Raw genomic sequence first — 20,663 nt, 5'->3', positions numbered from 1 at the left:
CACACTGCTATTTGAGGTTCCTTTCATTTCACTCTGCCTCTCCTACTTTTTGAACAAGTTCAAAGGATTCTGAATCCTGATCATTATTCCTTTTTCTCTCTATTCCCTTCCTCTGTGCAGATGGGGAAAGATGTGGTCAAGGTTAAGGGCTCTGGGGAAAGACAGACAGTAACAAACAACTCTCTCAGTGTTTTATCCTGCCCTATATTGCAAACTCTAATTTAGTGCAATTTTTTAAGAACCCCAAGTTGTCCAGTAGTAAGTTACAAGAAAGATAAATCAAAGTAATATCAATCATGAACTTAAATTCTATTATATGGAGCTCAAGAACCAAGACAAACACTAAACGTTATATCCAAATATCTCAGTGTAAACCCTGCAGAAAGTGGCCATGCTCTGGGATCGCATTACTGGGTGTCCTGTTTAAGGTACAGCACTGGGAGAGATCAACGAGAAGTTTGTCCTATTTACAGCTATAGCCTTGGCACCTTAAATAGTGTTGAATAAAAAGAATTTTCAACCAAAACCCAATCTAGCAATGATTCAGTAACTATAATCCTGTCTTACTTCACAACGTTGCTGGAAGATGTCCAAAATTTTTCTGTCCTCTGAAAGAAATGAAATCAATAAATTCAAGGCTTTCTTTATAAGAAGGCTCTCACAATGGCTAAATGTAGCCCCAAGATGTATTTAAGGTGGGGTCATGCCACACCTAAAAAAAAAAAAAAATGAGCCAACATATTAAACTTAGAAGGTTTCATATGCAAATTCAGATTTCCAGGTTCTCTTGAAAAATTGGAAGGTCTAGCCACAGTTGGTCTGTGTTCTTGAATGACAACAATCAACTGAACCCAATGATCAGCTGCTGGGTTTGCCATGAACTTGCTATTCCCTAGGGCTATTTATAACAGAGCTTGCATTTTTCTTCCCTTCTGGGTTTAAAATATATTCTTCTACATCCTGTTTATTCTGTCATCTGCTTATACCATAGTTCCATAACCATAGAGGTGTGATATATACAGATAATTGATTTTTCTCTCATCCATGCCTCCCATTTATATTATCTGCCTGGTTCCTGCAGGCATCTGAGTTGTTAACCACTGCCTTGAAGACAATCTTCAGTCAAATTAAGCTGCACTATGTCTGTATCATCAATAGATGGTGCCCATTTGGCCTTGTTAACCTCCCTTCTTGCAGCTACTCCTCAATGTTTAGATACCATACTAACCACACTAAAGTTGCTCTGAAGACAAAAGTTTTACATGATCAATAGAGAAAAATATCTTTTTTAGTAGTTTCTGGGGCTAAATGTCACTCCAGTAAAATTTTCCATTGTTACTTCTAAATTTTAAAATATATATATTTATTTTTATAAATATGAAAATGAATGGGTAAATATGTTTCAGGTAAGACTTCTAATAAATAAGCTAATGAAAAATGAAATATTAGCTCATAGCAAAAGATGGGATTGATTTAATATGAAAATATATGAGAATGTTTCATTAAAAAATATTCCTCATTAATATTATATCTAGTGTTGGGACTTGCCTGATGGTGCAGAGGTTAAGAATCCGCCTGCCAATGCAGGGATATGGGTTCGAGCCCTGGTCCGGGAAGATCCCACATGCTGCGGAGCAACTAAGCCCGTGCGCCACAACTACTGAGCTTGCGCTCTAGAGCCCACGAGCCACAACTACTGAGCCCACGTGCCACAACTACTGAAGCCCGTGCGCCTAGACCCTGTGCTCCGCAACAATAGAAGCCACCACAATGAGAAGCCCGCACACCGCAACAAAGAGTAGCCCCTGCTCGCCGCAACCAGAGAAAGCCTGCATGCAGCAACAAAGACCCAATGCAGCCAAAAATAAAAATAAATTAATTTATTAAAGAAATATATTATATCTCATGTTGGTTAATTTGGAAACCCCAGAACAGAATACTTAATAGTCGTACTCAGATGCAAAAATACTCATTTTGAAGATAAGTGTAAGCAACAGCGAGCAATTAGAGGAAATATCTAGAAATCTCAGTCACCTAAGAGTTCATAATCAATCAAATAAAGTTCTATGAAACCAACACAAAGGACAATTTGATTATTGCTATTTCAGGGTTCACCTTGTCTTCATTGGCTTTTTGATGGAAAATTATCAAACGGAAGATAGATATTATTTTTATTCAATGTTATATTCTTATTCTACCATAGGTGTCTGAGTGTAGATTTATAATTTCTATTATTATCCAAAAGGAAAAAAATTTAACATGCATTTCATATAACCTACAGTTTCTCAACTGAAGAGAAAATTAAATCATGTGCCACTCACCCAATCCATATTAATCTTTGTACCTTCTTAGAACTATTTTAATTTATCAACTATTTAATAGTCTTATACAGGCACAAATCACTAAAATTGGTTTTCTTTCTGACATCAAGGGCAATACATAACCCATACAATCATGGTCAGGCCATGATACTCCTCTAACATGAGGATAACTGAGCTGGGGACGAAGCCTGAAGAAATGAAACAAATGTATATATACATATTCATTTAGAACAACAGTGTTTGCTTTTTCCCACTAGTTATTTATTACATGAGCTAATTATTATTTTGGTACTAATTTAAAGTTATTTTAATATCTAAGTATCCTGCCATTGATTCAAGTTATATAGTATCTGCTATGTGTCCTATACTGAGGTCAAGTCGGCAGGTGCAAAAATGAGGAAGATATGTTCCTTAAGGCAAAGAAATTCACAGTCCAGGAAAAAATATCATACATAAATAGTAATGATAAAATAAGAAAATGCAACAAATATTTATGTAATATAAAACGGTATACACATATATTTGGTTTATATATAATGCACATATATTTGGTTTAGATGCAAGTAAAAACTTTAAATTTTAGAATGGTAAAACAAAAACATGTAAGCATAAATAATGAAAAAAACTTCAGTAAAATTTTTATGTACTCATTCTGGAGAATCTTCATTCCAAAGCAGTCTGTGAAGAAAGACAAATACCATATGATATCACTTATATGTGGAATCTAAAATATGACATAAATGAACCTATCTATGAAACAGAAACAGACTCACAGACATAGAGAACAGACCATGGGGGGAGGCGGGGGAGGGATGGATGGGGAGTTTGGGACTAGCAGATACAAACTATTATATATAGGATGTTTAAACAACAAGGTCCTATTGTATAGCACAGGGAACTATATTCAATATCCTGTAATAAACCATATTGGGAAAAAAGCAGTCTGCGACTTAGTAGAATTTCATGACCAAAAGCCCGTGACACAAAAATAAACATTAGTCAAAACTGATCAAAGACTATGTTCTATAGAGTAAATTAGCACTTGCTTCACAAACTGCCAGTGTGTCCATCTAAAGAAAATCGTGTTTGTATGACAAAGATAGCATTGGTGTCCAAATTATAGTAAAAACATAACAATCAGAGGCAACCTCAGGGCCATGTCAAAGAAAATTACACGAAAGAGAAGACAAGAGAAAGCATGTTTTTCAGCGGCGATGATATTACTCTGCAAACCCTGGTTGAATCAATATCAGAAAATGTAACTACTTTAAAAATCAATTATAATATCTGAGGAAACAGTTTACTAAAATTGGGGATGAATGACCTGTTCTTCAGAATATATAGAATTCCCCACAGAAAGAGATAATTACCTAAAATACCTGCATTTTACTTTTAAACATATAAGTTAATCACATATTTTGTACATACACAGACATCATACACACGTTTTTGGTTTTTCTTGTACACAAATAGAGAGCCACCAAAAAGGTAAAAATTTATCTCTAATGAATTGTTTCTTCTTTTGGCCATGCACTAGCCATGCATCCAGGTAAATAAATACCTGTGAAAAGAATCAGTTATACTAAAACTGCTTAAGACCTGAAATAATACTAAAACTATCTTTTTGAAAGGAAATCTTTCAGGAATGCAAAATACTTTCATCTAACATAAGAAGCTTCCAGAAATGTAACTTTTTAAGACAGTGACTATTTATTGGATATGAAATTGAGATAATTCTCATTTAAATATGATGCTATATTAAGTCCATTCAGTTGTGAGATATTCCTTTCAATAGCAGGAAAGTGGAGGTGATGTGATGTTATTAAAAGAAGAGAAATCTTTCCTCAAAAGATAAAAGTATACCATTTCGCACAGAAACGAAGACCCAACACAGCCATAAATAAATAAATAAACAAATACTTAAAAAAAAAGTATACCATTTATATTCAAGAGTAAAACGTATTATTACTATCTAAAACAGAGAATATATATTCATATTTTAAAACAGAATTCTATTAAATTAAAAAAAAAGTAAAAAGTAGTATCTAATTTTCAAAATAGTTATCTGACAGTGAGCTAGAAAACATTTACTAACACTTTTCCTTTCAAATAATTTTCTCCAAATGAAGGAATAAATATCATTACTCAGAATAATCATTTTTCTCATTCCCATTTTCTTCACAAGTGGGTGTCAATCAATATTTTGTCATTTTAAGACTGTGTATTTGCAAGCAGAATGAAATGGAGAATTGTTTAATCCATTTAGTTCAGGCTCAAATTAACCACAATTTCAATAATCTGTGAGCTTTCAAGACTAATGTGATTTCAGACTATATTTCACAGAAATTTAGTTCAACCCTACATTTCTCTATGCATATGTGCTCACAGACTTGATAAGGAATATGTTCTTCCATTTCTTTAATATTCATATGTTGTGATTTACAAGTACATCATCAAAATTTATCACATCTTATAAAGGACACTTTGTTCATTTTAAAATAGTACCTCTATGTAACAGTCAGGCCATTGTTGACAGAGAAAATCATCTTACATCAAGGAGAAGTCCAAGGTCTAAAAGAATAGAAAATGTAATTGATGCCTACCATTTACTCATGACATGACTACAGAATGTGTAATAAAGAGGAAAGGAATTATATAGAAAAGAAATAATTAATTATTGCCTCCACTTTTTCCCATTTTAACATCTTTCCACTCTAGGCGTTAATGGTCGAGTAATAATGACTTCCTCCTGCTTTTACTCACTTGATAGTTTCTGCCAAAGTTCCTAATCCTCATGGAATTTGCTATTTGGATCAAGAATTTGCCTGAGAAAGTAAAGGCAGTTCAGAATGGATAGAGCAAGAATTCAGGGTGAAAAAGGTTGTGAGATGGCCTGGAAAGGTCTAGTGTCATATACTGTATCTTTTAGAGCCTTGTTAAGCTCTGGTAAGTTTAGATTTATCCTAAGTTCAATGTGTAATAATTCAAAAGTGTTAAATCCTCTGAAGAAGTAGGCACTTTCCTTATTCTTGCAATGAAATTATTATTGCAAGATCTAGGGTTGTGACACTGGGGATAAAAATAAATAATACGATTTGAGAAATACTTCATGTAGACTGTACAGGGACTGATGATTGATGGATGCAGGGAATAATGGGAGGACGGGAAGAAATGGGCCCAGATTTTTAGTTTTAGTAACTGGTTGGAAAGTGATTTTGTTCACAAAGTTGGTTCCTGGGTTTGAATCAATGTTCCCTGTTAAGCTTGAGGCATGGAGATGGGAAGGTCAAAAGTTTAAAATGGCCTTTGGAGGGCAGAAGACAAAACTTATTAAGGGAATGCTAAAGGAGAAAAAAATACAGCACTGAAGCCCCAGTGGATACCAGGGACCATGAATTTGTAGTAAACCCGTATTTTTAGCGAGGTAATTTTCCTCCAACAGGATTCAACATATTAAGATACAGGAATGAAGATAACAAAGAACTGGGTTGATCTAAAATGTAAACTAGATAGCTAGTGGGAAGCAGCCGCACAGCACAGGGAGATCAGCTCGGAGCTTTGTGTCCACCTAGAGGGGTGGGATAGGGAGGGTGGGAGGGAGATGCAAGAGGGAGGGGATATGGGGATATACGTAGACGTATAGCTGATTCACTTTGTTATACAGCAGCAACTAACACAACAATGTAAAGCAACTGTACTCCAATAAAGATGTCTAAAAAAAAAAAAAAGTAAACACAGTAAGCAAAATAAAAACAAATTTCTTTAAATAAAGAATTGGGTTGATCCAGGTCTGGAGTTCTACCACAGAGGTGAGGTGGAACAACAACAGGTAAGACAGGTGAGCATATTAGCAAGAGAGTTGTGTTGTTAAAGAAGCTAACTAACCAGGATAGCTGAGAGAAAGAAACAGAAGAACTTAGGTAGTGACTACACACAGTCAGAACCATTTAAAACTATGACATTCAAATGATATTGTTCTAAAAATGCAGACTGTCTGAAAATGTGGTTTTGCTGCATTGTATACCAGAGGTTTAAAATAGACACTCTGAAAATTATAAGCCCAAACTTACATATGATCTTGACCCTTTCCCCACCTTCCATCTACCAAAAAAGCCAAACTCTAGGGTTCCCTCATGCATCTGTTTCCAGCTGATCCTCACAAAGTCCTCCTTTTGTCCTTTGGACATTTATGACATCCCCCTTTCCCTCCACTGTTCACCCCATCCCTTAGCTTATCCCACCTCAGGCAAATCTCCTTCTCACAGATCCCTCCATATAATACATCAACCTCTGTAGCTCTTTAAAATGCTCAGAAAGACCTCTCAAAACTAACTCACTGGTCTCTATCTATCTCTACACTTTCCTCTAATTGAACCTGCTTTTCTCTAGCACCAATATTTCCAACAATTTTTCATTTGTATTCATTTTATTTCCCTCCCTTAATCCCTTGAATTATGAATATTGCAAGGATATTGACTTTATTATTTGTCACTGCTAATGCACTGTATTTCAGCTATATTATGTGTTAAGCAGTTTGGTAGCTAGATTGGAACCCAAGCACCACTCAGAAAAGTACCATTCGAGATATATGGAGAAATATCATACAAATTCCAGTTAAAGAGTTCTCAAATGAATTTTTAAAGCATAGCTGAAGTCAAAGGTGATTACTTTCTGTATGTTTCCCAGAGCATTTCTAAAGAAAATATTCCAAGTCCTGAAGCAAGTTTTATTACATTTTTAAAAATATAACCCACCTGGACTGAAATGAAACAAAATTCAACTATTAGAGAAGTCATTTTTCACAATTTTACACTCACATATCTTTACATAGACATTCTAAAAAAATCTAACAAAATGTGGTTAAAATATACATTTTTCCAAATTTATGTTTAAAAAGGTACAGAATCCACTGTGTTTTATTAATAAAGAACATTCAATTCAATACCAATTTATGTAAGTCATCTAGATATGGCTATATTCTTCAATGAACATAAAAGCCATGATAATTATTGCTCTACATATTAGTATATATAGTATTAGTATATATAGTAATAAGCATGCAAAAGGTAAAACAAAGTTAATATTTTAAAACAGTTACTGTGTGGCTGCTATAAACATCACATTAAAAGGCTAATGGAGAATACTTTTTTAAGTAGCAGTAAGTGAATTAAAACCAGATTCCTTTCTCTTGGTCTAATAAATTGTTTAATGTTGTATTTCTCAACCTGGGGTCTGTGGAGATATTCTCACAGTTGTCCATGAGTCTTCTATGAGAATTTTTTAATTTTGTGTTTTAATTTTGATGATAATTTTTAAAAATTAATAAGGCAAAGCATATTCTGGATTATATGAGCACTCATGCAATTTCACTGTATTTATGTTTTTTATAATCTCATGCATATTAATCAAAAGCCAAATGATATCACTTTTTTTATAATAAAATTGTATAATAAAAGGCTTTATGAAAGTTCAAGTACTACTGTGTGACAAGAGAATTGAGGTATCATAGGGAACATGTTGCCAAACTCAAAGGACCCAGGGCCACAGCACTCAAACCATAAGCACCTAGCAATCAGTCATTCCATTCTAGCTCAATATCATTCACTATATGAAATTAATATTGTCAATTTGAGATTGATTGACTTTGTACATTTGTTTTTATCCTGCTTATAAATCAGATACAGCTTTATATATGTATTGAGCTATAAATAAAGGATATTAAAATCTAGTTTTAATTGCACATTAAAAATAATTAAGTCAATATAAAAAGTATGCAAGAATGTTTTTTCTTTATGAACTGTTTGTATGTCTCAATTTTGAGAGGGGGAAAAATGGTTTCTTTGATTTTTCTTCTCATAAAGAAAGACAAATATAAAAGAAGCAAGAGATGTCAACAGGAACCTTAAATCATTTAGAACAATTCTGCACTGATTATTTAATCAAAGCTTTAATTGAACAAACACCCCCAATTTTTACAGACAGTACATAAAACATGACAACTAGTCTGGGTACACCAACCACACTTCCCAGAATTTGTCTGTGTTCCTGTTAACCTTTAATGGTTTTGTTGGTCAATACATCCTAAAAGTCAATCAATATATATATAAATGGCTCAATTTATATTGAGAAGTTGCTAAATATCGCAGGAGTGGTACAAGGACATGAGATCATTCCAACAGTTGGGTGTGTTCCCAACAGCATTAAGATCAAAAGGAGGCACACATATCTTTAAAAAATGAAAAATCCACAAATATAATGCATACCCTAGTAACTAATAAACAAAGCAACATAGATCATCACACATGCCAAGAATATATCATAAATATCCACAAATAGATCAAATTTCCCATAAAAACTATATATGATAACGCTAACATAATCCAGCTTTATAATAGAAACAAAATGATCTTAAATCAAGTATGGTATAAGAAAATGAACAATCAATTTCCCCAAGAGCTCCAATCTTCACAATAATTTTGCCGAATGCAATATGCATTGATTTATTAACACTTATTTAACTAGTACAAATGGCAAAAATATTAGCATAAAACTGTCAAGTGAATTAATAATGTTAACAGCATCATTTCCCATGTGTAGATATTTATTGGTTTTGAAGTCTTATATGAAAATATTTCACTTCATATACTTGAAATATGATTCTATCCTCATATCTTTATTTGCATCACTAAGCCAATCAGTGTCTTCAATTTATGTTAATTAGCTTTATCCTCTGCTTGCTATGAAAATTATGTCAGGTCAAATAATTTCATAGTTTCATATATTTATTATTAAAGGTCAGAAACTGAAAGTTGATGATGTACCCAGCTGTCCTAAAGTTGCTGACTATACAACAGGTACAGGTGCTTGTCAACAGAAAAAGAATAATTGTTACCAATTCCTTGCACTTCCACTTGTAGGAACATATTTTTTTCTTTTTCTCCTCTGCCCCTTCTTGACTTTAGTAACTGTCTGCCGCCTTCCTTTATTCTTCAACAATCTTTCTATTTGGTTTCCCATTTAATTCACCTTGTTGGCCTAATTTAGGCCAGCAAAGACAACCATTTTTTGTCTTCACAGTGCACACCTTCATCATTAACTATGTCAGGTCCAACTCTTGGATAAATCTGCTGCAGACCAGGGACACCTATAGGGAGGCCACCTGTGTATGGGGCACATAATTCTATCTTTCTTTCATGACCCAACTAATGCATCACTTCCACGCCAAAGGCTTCTCTCAGCTACTGGGGCCAGACTGGACCCATCTTCCTCTGTGCTAAAAATGTTATTGTTATATTACACACAATTGCTTTTGTGTTTTTCTCACCAGGCAAACTAAGAACTCCTTGAGGGCAGGAACCATTCATCTTTCTGAGCCCACTGCCTAATACAATTAGCATTCTATATGCCAAGGAAAACGTCACTGAAGATGTTTTCCTTCTCTACCTCCAGCACACCACCTATGAGACTTTATTTTCAGCTATTATTTACCTCCCTGAACAATTTTTTATTGTCAAATAAAATGTCAATTGTAACATTAACAAGTTACAATTATTTACTTATAAAATCTGGTATTTACTTTGCCTATGGAATGAAAAGTATTTGTGGTAAAAAAAAAAACAAAAAACAACAACTCCTAATTGCCCATCAAAATCCATCCAGCTACACTACATTTTCCAGCCTTCCAAATAGGATGTACAGGAAGGTCATGTATGACATTTCTGGTTATGGGTTTAAAACACAGCATGTCTGATCCTCTACATCCTCTTCCACCATCCCGAGAGTTGGGACACATATGCCTTTGCCTCAGCTTCAATGATGCAGATAAGAACAAGCAACTAGGGGATGAAGGTACAATAAGATTTAATCTGGGTCATGCCAAACTGAACCTCATCATCTTTTGACAAGAAATGCATTTAAAAATTTTTAAGTCACTATATTATTTGGCACATTTGTTTTAGCAGCTTAACCTTTAACCTAAAATTTTAAAGTTTTTGTTTAACATTATCTCAATTATTAGGCAAATTTTTAATGATGGTAATTATCCAAACAGTTTTTTGTGTAATATAACTGAAAGAGGGACTTCCCTGGTGGCACAGTGGTTAAGAATCTGCCTGCCAATGCGGGGGACACGGGTTCGATCCCTGGTCCACAAAGATCCCACATGTGGCAGAGCAACTAAGCCCGTGTGCCACAACTACTGAGCCCGTGCGTCACAACTACCGAGCCTGAGTGCCGCAACTACTGAGCCTGTATGCTGCAACTACTGAAGCCCGCATGCCTAAAGCTCGTGCTCTGCAACAAGAGAAGCCACCGCAATGAGAAGCCTGCGCACCGCAATGAGGAGTAGCCCCCACTCGCCGCAACTAGAGAAAGCTCGTGTGCAGCAACAAAGACCCAACGCTGCCAAAAATAAATAAATTTTTTTAAAAAAGGACTCTCATTAAAAAAAAAAAAAAAAAATATATATATATATATTATATATATATATATATAACAGAAAGAAAGAGAACTAAAGCGCTTCTAACTAATAGTCTTCCTTTCCTAGGATTCTGCTTGAAAATTATACAGAAACCTTCCCTTGGGGTATTACACAAAAGATGGAGAGCGGCAGGGCATCTATAGGTGGCTGCCCTATAATAGACTTAATCAGACTTTGCAAACCCATTAGGTGAAGCCAGAGATCCAAGATAAGATACATATGTGGAACAGCTTCCAGAATCCCATGGCACAAACCGTATCCTATCCTTTAACTGCCCACATGCAAGCACATGTTGCTATTGTTAAGGGGATTTAAGCCAAGTGGTGCCCATTCATTTCTCTCCTGGATCATTTGTCATCTCCTGGTTTCCAATCTTGCCCACTATGTTCTCTGCTTCTTCAGAGATGCCAAAGTGATTCCTTTAATAATATGGAGCTTCCTGTCATACTCAGAATATAGTCTTTACCGTGGCCTGCTAGGTCCTACATGCCCTGACTCCTAGATATTCCCCCATCCTCACTTTCAACCACTCTCCTCTCATCACCAGCCTTCTGGCTCTCCAAGTCTATCCTTACTTCAAGCCTTTGCCTGATGCAATTTCCTCCAAATGTTCACATGGTTTCTCCCAGCCTTTATTTGACTCTATGTCACTGGGTCATCTCCTCAATGATAAGTAGTTTTCTCTGACAAATCTATATAAAAGGGCAGCCCAAGTTACTCTCTAGCCTTATACTTTTCTTCCCTTATATCGTGTTATCTTTTCACTTGTATTGTATTGTCTTTTTATTCATAACATATCTCCCCAATTAGAATGCAATTTTCCTGTAGGCAAAGACTTATCATTCACTACTGTAATCCATGGTATCCACAGAAGTGCCAAAAATATATTAGGTATTCTAAAAGTATGTTTTGAATAAATAAATAAATTTGGCTCCATCACCATTCCAATCCAAGAAAATAAATTCAAAGCAGATTGTCTACTGATTTTATTGAGTTAACTTTCAAAAAGGTCAGAGTTTAACCACCCTGAAGATAAGACAAATCATCTAATAAGAACCTACTAATGAATGATAAATAAATTCATTAAGCAACTGTAAGAATAAAAACTACTACAGACCAGACTTCCAGGTTTCCAAAATGGCCAAGTAAGGTAAATGTTTTAAGCAGAGCTTTGGATGCAGAAAGATATAAACCTTCACAGCCAGGCAATGTATTAAAATAAAGATTTTCACCCTATTAAAAAATTAAAATTTCCCAATGTAAAAAAAAATTACGGTGCAGAAGAGACAAGTGACATTATTGGAAATAATCATTTCTCTTAGACAAGAATTAAAGTTTTTTTTTTTTACTTTTTGAATGAAAGTAGAACTATTGAATGTTCCATTCATGAGCTCATTCAGTATGTAAAGTGGGCTTACGCTACGAGGCCTGATTATGCATTCTATAGATAAAATAAATTAATAAATAAATATTACCCCTATCCTCAAGAAGCTTTTACTCTGGTCAGGAGGTACATTAATAAATAAGTAGGTACACCAATAATGTAGGTACAATGCTAAGCAAAAAATGAACCAGTGCTTAGAGGAAGGTACAAGTAAAGTGGTCTCGACTTCAAAGCATGGTGAGAACTTCTGGCCTAAGGGGAAGTGAAAAGAAGTAAGTTTATACTTCAAACAGTAATCTTAATTTCAGAAATGATATAATCTCTCTAAAAACCTGGCTGAGAAAATCCAAAGGGGTTGCCCGTATTGTTGCTATTTTGGGTTGATGTAAACATTATCTTTAGACATTTTTAGTTTTGAATACATGTCCCTAAACATGGGAAAAAAAGAAGCTAGGAAACACCAAAACATTGTTTTCTCATTTAATTTATTCCATCCTATATTATCTATTAAATTGGTCTAATACTTATCTTTTTTAATATGGAGTACTCTCAGAATCTAACTAAAATTTCATTAAGTTGAAAAGTTACTCAAATAACGTTCCAGTTACAATTCTGATAAAAATTTAAATCAGTAGGTGGTATATAATCATCTTCAATTTCAAATGAAATATGTTTCTGCTAAACCACATTATACAACTTTGCATTGTACAAATTAGCTCGCTAAAATAACGAGGCTTATGGGAAAATTAGATGAAGCCAGACCACTCAAAAATCAATGTAACTAGAGCCTTTTAACATCCATAAAAGTACTAACACAGCATCATCTTCAGTAGATCATTTATAGCCTTAACACCGGGGGTCATGCTTCCTGCTTTAAGATATTCTACTATAAGGCATTTGCTTCCAAATTTCTTTCCAAAGGATGGCTAGTCAAGACTAGTAGAGTATAGACTTTGTCATTAATTATTTTTAAAACAGGGGAAAATGTCCTCATCTTTAGAGTCTTAAAACTACTTAATCATCAACACTTGCATTAAAAAAATCTTCATCTTTTTTAATTAAGGTTTTCAGATATTGATAAGATATTCTCTTCAATTGTAAGGAAGTCTCTCACCAAAACTTGCTAACATGTTAACAATCCAATAGAAAAATGAATGCGCAAAAGATTTGAATGGGCACTTCAGAAAAGTCAAACAACAAACGGCCCAAAAGCACAAGAAAAGGAGCTCAACTGCATTAGCCATTAGGGATAAGGAAATTAAAGCCAAAATGCAATATCACTGCACATTCACTTGAAAGCCCCAATTTAAAAGACTTGGTATTGGCAACACCACGTGTTGGCAACTGCCATTCTCATATACCACCACTGGGAACGAAAGTTGGTACAACCACTCTGGAAAACTGTTTGGCCCTCTATCTATGCAAACCAAGCATGTGCCTGCCCCATACATCAGCCATCTCACTCCTAAACACATTCCCAAAACAAATGCACAAATATTGTCACAAAATTTTGTGCACAAACATATTCATATCAGCATTATTTGTAATAGTCCCAAACAAGTCATTACCCAAGTGACCAAACTACAGCCTCTCGCAATGAAATGAAAGAATCTCAAACAAAAAGTTGAATGAAAAAAGCCAGACACAAATGAGTACATTGATTTATTCAGTTTATACAAAGTTCAAAAAAGCAAGTAAACTTCATCATAAACAGTGTTTAGATATCCGGATAACAATCACATGAGTGCTAAGTGAGAAATGACTCAAAGGAGACATAATTAGTACTTCTGGGGGCTGGGAATACTCTGTCTCCTGATCTGGTGACGTGCGTGTGTTCTGTTTGTGAAAATCTAACAAGCTTATACTTATGACCTGTATACTAATCTGAATATATATTACATTTCAATATAAGTTTAAAAAACTGCATGCTAGGAAAATACATGAACCACTGTAAATTCAATCTCATACTAGCCTCATTCATTGATTTACCAAGCACGGAAAAGGTAATTTGCCGTACAGAGATACACTTTTTAGTGGTGCAGACTGTAATATACCTGAAGTATTTATTGCTTATTTAGGAAGTTTAAGGAAAGAAAACTAATCATACGCACTGTTGTATATTTTCTCCTCAACAAGGCAACCTCTGGCAGGGCTGAATTTCTGCATGTTCTGGTTTTTGTGTTTTAGGGTTTTGCTTATAGAAATATTGATGATGTGACAGACAGAGAAATATCAGATTATCTTACCCTGACATGTTTCTGAGAAGATGAAATTCATATTTTGAAGAGAGCTTCCTAAAAGGCAGAGGTTGGAAGGAGGACTTCTCATGGGACATGGCCCTTGATTTCAGAGTAATTTTCTCCTCTAAATTATTCAACCTTCATAATTACAGCCACTGCCATAATTATATTTCAAAAATTACCTTTAGTAGAGATAATAGACACTTTCAGTTTGAATTAAATCAGGAAAACTTAGTACACACTGGGTTTCATCAATTTTCCCTGTATACATATATTCACAAAAATTTCTCAAATGCCCGTTAGGGGTCATATTTTTGTTTAGTGAATATATACATAAAAATTCACAATTGTTTGAATACTAAAAAAAAACCCAAACTTACCACACGCAGAGGTAAATTTAACATGAAATTAGATATAGAGAAAATAAACTCAAAAGTAGGAATTTCTAAAAATGATAAATACAATATATAATATATACACACACATGCAAACATAAACTCACACACACTCCTTTTTTTCCCTGAGGTTTGATATAACTACTAATTTGAAAAGAGCTAAGAGAAGGACACAATGAACACATGTCTCCTGGAATGCAGATCAGAGTTGTTAGTATGGGAAATTCAAGAAAGAAACATTCATCTTGAACTACCAAGCCAAATGTAAATAAGCTAAATTTTTTCACAGATAATAAGAAGTTAGAATTTAGTTGGAAAGAAGATCAAGTTCTACTACTGATACAATTCAAAAATAAAAAGTTCCTGCAATAAAGGAAGCGAGAGTCACTTAGAAATTCTAAATGGTAGCTCATTCACTCATTCTTCCATCATTCAACAAATGTTTTCTATGGGCCAGGCACAATCTTGTGAACAAAACAAAAAAAAATCCCTTCCCCCATGGAACTGACATTCTAGAAGAGGAAACAACACTAAAGAAGATGGATAAATAAAATATATAGAATGGTACTGAGTAATAAATAAATTTTTAAAAGAAAGCAGAAAAAGGACGCATGAAGTGGTGTGCATGGGAACATTTATTTTTAACATGGCCAAGGAAGATCTCACTGAGAAAATAATATCCAGGTACCAGGAACCATAAGATATCTGGAAGAAAAACCATCTCAAGCAGAAGGTAGGCAAGTACAAAGGCTCTAAGGTGGGAATGGAGCAAGCCAGGAGAGTTCACTGCAGGAGGCAGGGCGGGGTGGGGTGTGCAGTGCAGTTCAGTGGGGCTGGGGAGTCGGTCACAGGAGCCAGATCACGAAGCACCACAGCTCACCGTAGTGTGGTCCTGAGAGTCCTCCGAGTCTGGCTCACTGGAGCCCAACCTCCCTACCCCCGGCACTGTGCTTCATTCCAAAGCCACTGCGGCGGCCCTAGATTCTCTCCTCCCAGGATCTCTGCATGTGCCATTCCTTCTGTCTCCAGGACCCTCCCTCTCCCCACCGTTTGTCTTCCCACTTTTGGTCATTTGGGCTCATTTTAGACACTGACTCCTGCAAAAGCCTTCCTATGCCCTGTTAACCCCTGGCTGAGCTGGGTGCCATTCCATGTGTTTCCACAAAATACAACACTGCGCCACACAACCTCTGTTATGTTCACATGGTTTTTTAGCTCCTAGAAAAAATAGGGAATGAGTTCATTCACCTGTATCCCTTTGTCCCTAGCTAGGTTTGGCATACAAAATAAGTATGTGTTGAATGAGCGAGGGATCTTGAACCAGGCCAAATCTGTCTACAAATATCTTAGTAAAGGGTTGTTTTAATTATCAGCTCCACACAAAAGATGACAGTTTAGGAAACGCTCTACTTCTGAATCATTCTGTAAAATCTTCAGGTTCTGCATGTCACTGAAACACTTTAGCCTGAAATTTGTTGGTTCACTAGTTAATAAATGCTAACTTAAGTTTTACCTCGGCAGAAACTCCCAGCAGAAATGAGACAGTGGGGATTAAAACAAGTACAGGGCTTCCCTGGTGGCTCAGTGGTTAAGAATCTGCCTGCCAATGCAGGGGACACGGGTTCGAGCCCTGGTCTGGGAAGATCCCACATGCCGCGGAGCAACTAAGCCCGTGAGCCACAACTACTGAGCCTGCGCGTCTGGAGCCTGTGCTCCGCAGCAAGAGAGGCCGTGACAGTGAGAGGCCCGCGCACCGCGATGAAGAGTGGCCCCCGCTCGCCACAGCTGGAGAAAGCCCTCGCACAGAAACGAAGACCCAACACAGCCAAAAATAAATTAATTAATTAAAAAAAAAAAAAAACAAGTACAAAGGCACTTCTTTTTGTTTGTTCTCAGGGGCATTACCTATTAAATCTTTCTTGCTCTGTCTTCTCTACTTAATAAAATAAAAGCCACAGGGAACCAGGAACGGGTAATCAAAGTGGAGAACAAAGCCTCCGTCTTTCCTAACAGTCCTTCCTTTAGTACCTTAGAGAAGAAAAGCCTGCGGAATCAGAAGCTGTCAGCAGGTGAGAGAAACAGGCCTTTTAAGTACTCTGATGTCAGGCTAAACTGAAACCAATGAACCCAGTACAAATCTCAAAAGGGTCTAAGAGTCTAGACTCAATATTAGAAAATCAAGTTGAGTTAGCAGAACGGCTTCTAAGCAAAATGTGTGTATACTTATCATATACACTTACTGATTAAAAAGAAAACAACAGAAAATGCGAATAGAAATAACCATTATTTAACTCTTCCAATTTTATGTTTCTAAAGTGTTTTCTTCGACTCTGAGGCTTGGTCATGTGTCAAATTCAATATACTGATACAGATAATATATTTATAATGTATAAATAAGTTTCCTAATCAGTATAGCAATTAAGATTAACCAGTATCTTAATATTAACCTAAGTCTTAAGTATTAATAAAATGAGACTGTGGCAATATGCCCAAATCATAGGATTAAGTTTTTAAACATAGACTAAACCTTATCTAAAAGCTGAAAATGCAAACCTAAAATAAAACAGAATATAACAGGTTATCAGGAAATTTCTGTTATCTCATAATAAAACACAGCCTCAGATGAAAAACAAGGTCATTTGGTAACAGAGTGCCTTAACTCCTCAGCCCTAGCGTGAGCTCTGTCTCTGTACACTTCATTCTGAAAATACACAGTTCCCACTTACAGACCAATGAAATATATCCAACAGTATATTTGCAGCATTATTTCCTTCTGTTCTGTATTCAGTTGCCCAGTATTTGAACTCCCTTATTAGATTGGAAATCCCCTAGTATGAGTTCTAGAGAGAGGCAGGGCCCCATTCCTACTAAGAAATAAAAAGACAACAAGACAGTTCCTCCCAACTGCCTGGGACTTTGGGCATGTAACCTAAATTTGGCCAACTAGATGTACCTACTCTGTCAATCTAGAAGTCAGGTCAGCAAGTCTACTTACTAGACAATTTGTGGATTCTTAACTTTCCACTGCTGCCCCTTCTCCCTTGGGGTGTGCCATTTTTCCGAGCCTAGTTCTAAAGTCTTCACTTTTCATAAATTCCTCTTATGTTCAAATCAGCTGAAGGAAGAATTTGTTGCTGCAGCCAGGCTGATACGCAGCCTGTGCAAAACCACCTTTTCTCTCCTGTTTGTAGCAACTCAGGATTGGGGCAGTAATTGTTTTGTCTCAGTTGCCTTTCTTGAAATCTCTTAGAAAACTAAACACAAATATTGCTGATGCAAAAGGATATTATTTCAGAGAGCCAGGGGAAGTTGACTGAATACTCTAAAAATTGCATGAAAATTCTAAATGAGGCTTTAAAAAAAAAAAGGCAAAGTAAGAGAATGTGATTCGAAAAGCCTCCATAAAAGAGCAAAGGCCTCCAAAACCTAGCATGACAGACTCTGCTCAACCAGAAGTTCTCAACTAGTGGTGATTTTGCCACTCCAGGGACATTTCAGCAATGTTTGTAGACATTTTTGGTTATCACAGCTGGGGAAGGGGTGCATCTAACGGGGAGACCAGGAATGCTGCTAAAAATCCTACAGTGTACATAATAGCTCCCCACAATAAAGAATTATCTGGCCTAAAATGTCAATAGTGTCAAGGCTGAGAAACCCTGCCCTCCACTCTACCTCCCTTCAAGTCATAAATAAATAAATGCCCTCCCCCAGAGCTAGAATAACTCTCCCACAATTCATAATACCCAAATACTTTTATAATTACTTATGCAATCCCATTTCTACCCCAATATTAAAAGAAAAAAAAATCTCATAACTTATCTGTCAATATCATGATCCATCTGAGAACTACCCAGATGGGAAAAAACTAAAAAAAGAGCAAATAAGGGAAAGTAATGAGCATGTGCAAAGAGCTTTAAAGGGCCAGGAAGCCTGAGGGAGTGGCGGAAATATGGGTTGAAAAAGGGTTGCGTTCATGGCCAAGAATGCTGGGAAATGAAGCTTGGAGGGATGCTGTGATCAGACTCCAAAGTGTCTTGTACATCACAGAAGTCCCGATTTTGCTCTCTGAATAACGATAATTTTTAAAGAAAAGATTTTTAAGTGGGGTAGAGAAATATGTTGTTTCTTAGGAAGAAAATCCTAGTGTCACTTTAGGTGACAATCTGACAGGAGCAGAGCCTGGTAGTAGGGAAGTTAGGAGGTTAGGAGACTACTTCAATAGTACAAGAGCTGAAGAGAACAGCTGGGCAAAGGTGATGGCCATGTGGATGGAAAACGAAGGCCAGAGAGAATGTAAGCATGTTCTTAGAGATTTGTTAACCTCTTCCTTTAAAATAAGTATCTTCCAGTACTGTAAAATATAATTAAGGAATAAAAATACTTTAAATGAGTTAACACACCTCTATTTCCAGTGTGCACCAAAAGTACAGTAACATGTCAATGAACTAAGAGAATTAAAGTTATGCAATGAGAATGTATGCTATTTAAATAATTTCTGTATGATTTCCAAATAACATGTACAGAAAGTTTATAACATTACCTGTTCCAGGACTTCTTTATAGGTAATAGTGGCTTTAGTATTTGTAACAGGACTGTCATAAATGATAGCAATCTTATCTCCTTTACCATTTTCAATATGACGATCGATGGCATTGTAACAAATGTTAAGCATCCCTTCCACAAACCTGAAAAATAATTGGAAAGTAAAAGTGAATGACTTTTCAAAATATATATTGTTACTTAACTAGGTTTCTATAGTCCTAGTTTGGCAGAGCTGCCCTTAAAACAGTGTTTCCCCATGCATGTTATGTCAGGTAATGATGGCTGTAAACTATTTAAGATGGTACAGAAGTGACACTTTTAATAAATATGTATTTATTTTCATGTGCACAAGAAGAAAATATACCTCGCACTTCAAGGTGACAATTTTGTGGATTTTATTGCTTAGGATGAAACTAGAGTATACAGCACCAAAATAATCTACTTTACATGGATGAAATGAATTGTATATAAGTGCAGCACAGATGCATTAAGCTGAGAGGGCAAATAGTAGATGCATGACTGAAGTCTGGGTACCTGCTGTAAAAAGACAGACTTACTGGAAAAATCAATTCTTCTTTGAAAGATGTATATATGTGTGTGTGTGTGCGTATATATACACACACACATATTTGTTTGTTTCAATTAAATGCAATACCCCCAATTTCACAAAGAATAGGTAAGTTCTTTTCTGCATGTTTGAAATGCTTCATAATCTGAATAAACAATCAAAATGCACATAAAACGTTAATAGCTTTTAAAAAACTTTTCAATTCACCACTCTTTATCTCCATTGCTGAGTGCGTTCCTTTGAAAATAAAGACATAATGTAGATAGATGGAGATAATTTTTAAGAAAATATAGCTCATTTTCCTGAGCATGGAATTTGCCACTTTTTTAGAAGGAGAGTATTAGATAAAAAATACAAGTATAGTTATGGTCCATTTGTTCCAATGTCAGACTAGCAAATATTATAAAAATGCAAGATAACAGGAGGAAAATACTGAAGCAACAAGAAAAGGTCCCGTTAAATAGCTGAGTATCACTGTCAGGTCTTCGCTCAAAGAGCCCTGCGTGAAATGAAGCAGAGAATTAAGAATGCCTATAGATACAGTGGCAGCAATAAGAAATAACAGATACAGAAGGCAGTAGGAGAAGGAATCATTTAATCAGCATCAAATGACCCTGTATACATCAGTAACGGTGACTATGACGACCTTACAGTACAGCACAATGAGTAATTAATACAACGATTCTGAATTGCCAAGTGCAATAGATTTGATGTTTGCTCAGAAACATTGTCTC

At 35.7% G+C, this 20,663-nt stretch overlaps 1 protein-coding gene across 1 annotated transcript in view; it reads right to left on the bottom strand.

Annotated features, from left to right (window-relative positions):
- ACSS3 (acyl-CoA synthetase short chain family member 3) overlaps positions 1–20,663 on the bottom strand; it is a 149,365-nt gene that overhangs the window by 96,428 nt on the left and 32,274 nt on the right. Inside the window, exon 2 of the mRNA XM_068560206.1 lies at positions 19,360–19,504. Coding sequence (XP_068416307.1) covers positions 19,360–19,504 — 145 coding nt within the window. The remainder of the gene's footprint in view (positions 1–19,359; positions 19,505–20,663) is intronic.

The sequence above is a fragment of the Eschrichtius robustus genome, chromosome 13 (assembly GCF_028021215.1).
Source record: "Eschrichtius robustus isolate mEscRob2 chromosome 13, mEscRob2.pri, whole genome shotgun sequence".
Lineage (NCBI taxonomy): Eukaryota > Metazoa > Chordata > Mammalia > Artiodactyla > Eschrichtiidae > Eschrichtius > Eschrichtius robustus.
Note: the sequence above shows the minus strand (reverse complement) of the source record. Positions and strands in the feature narration are given on the sequence as shown.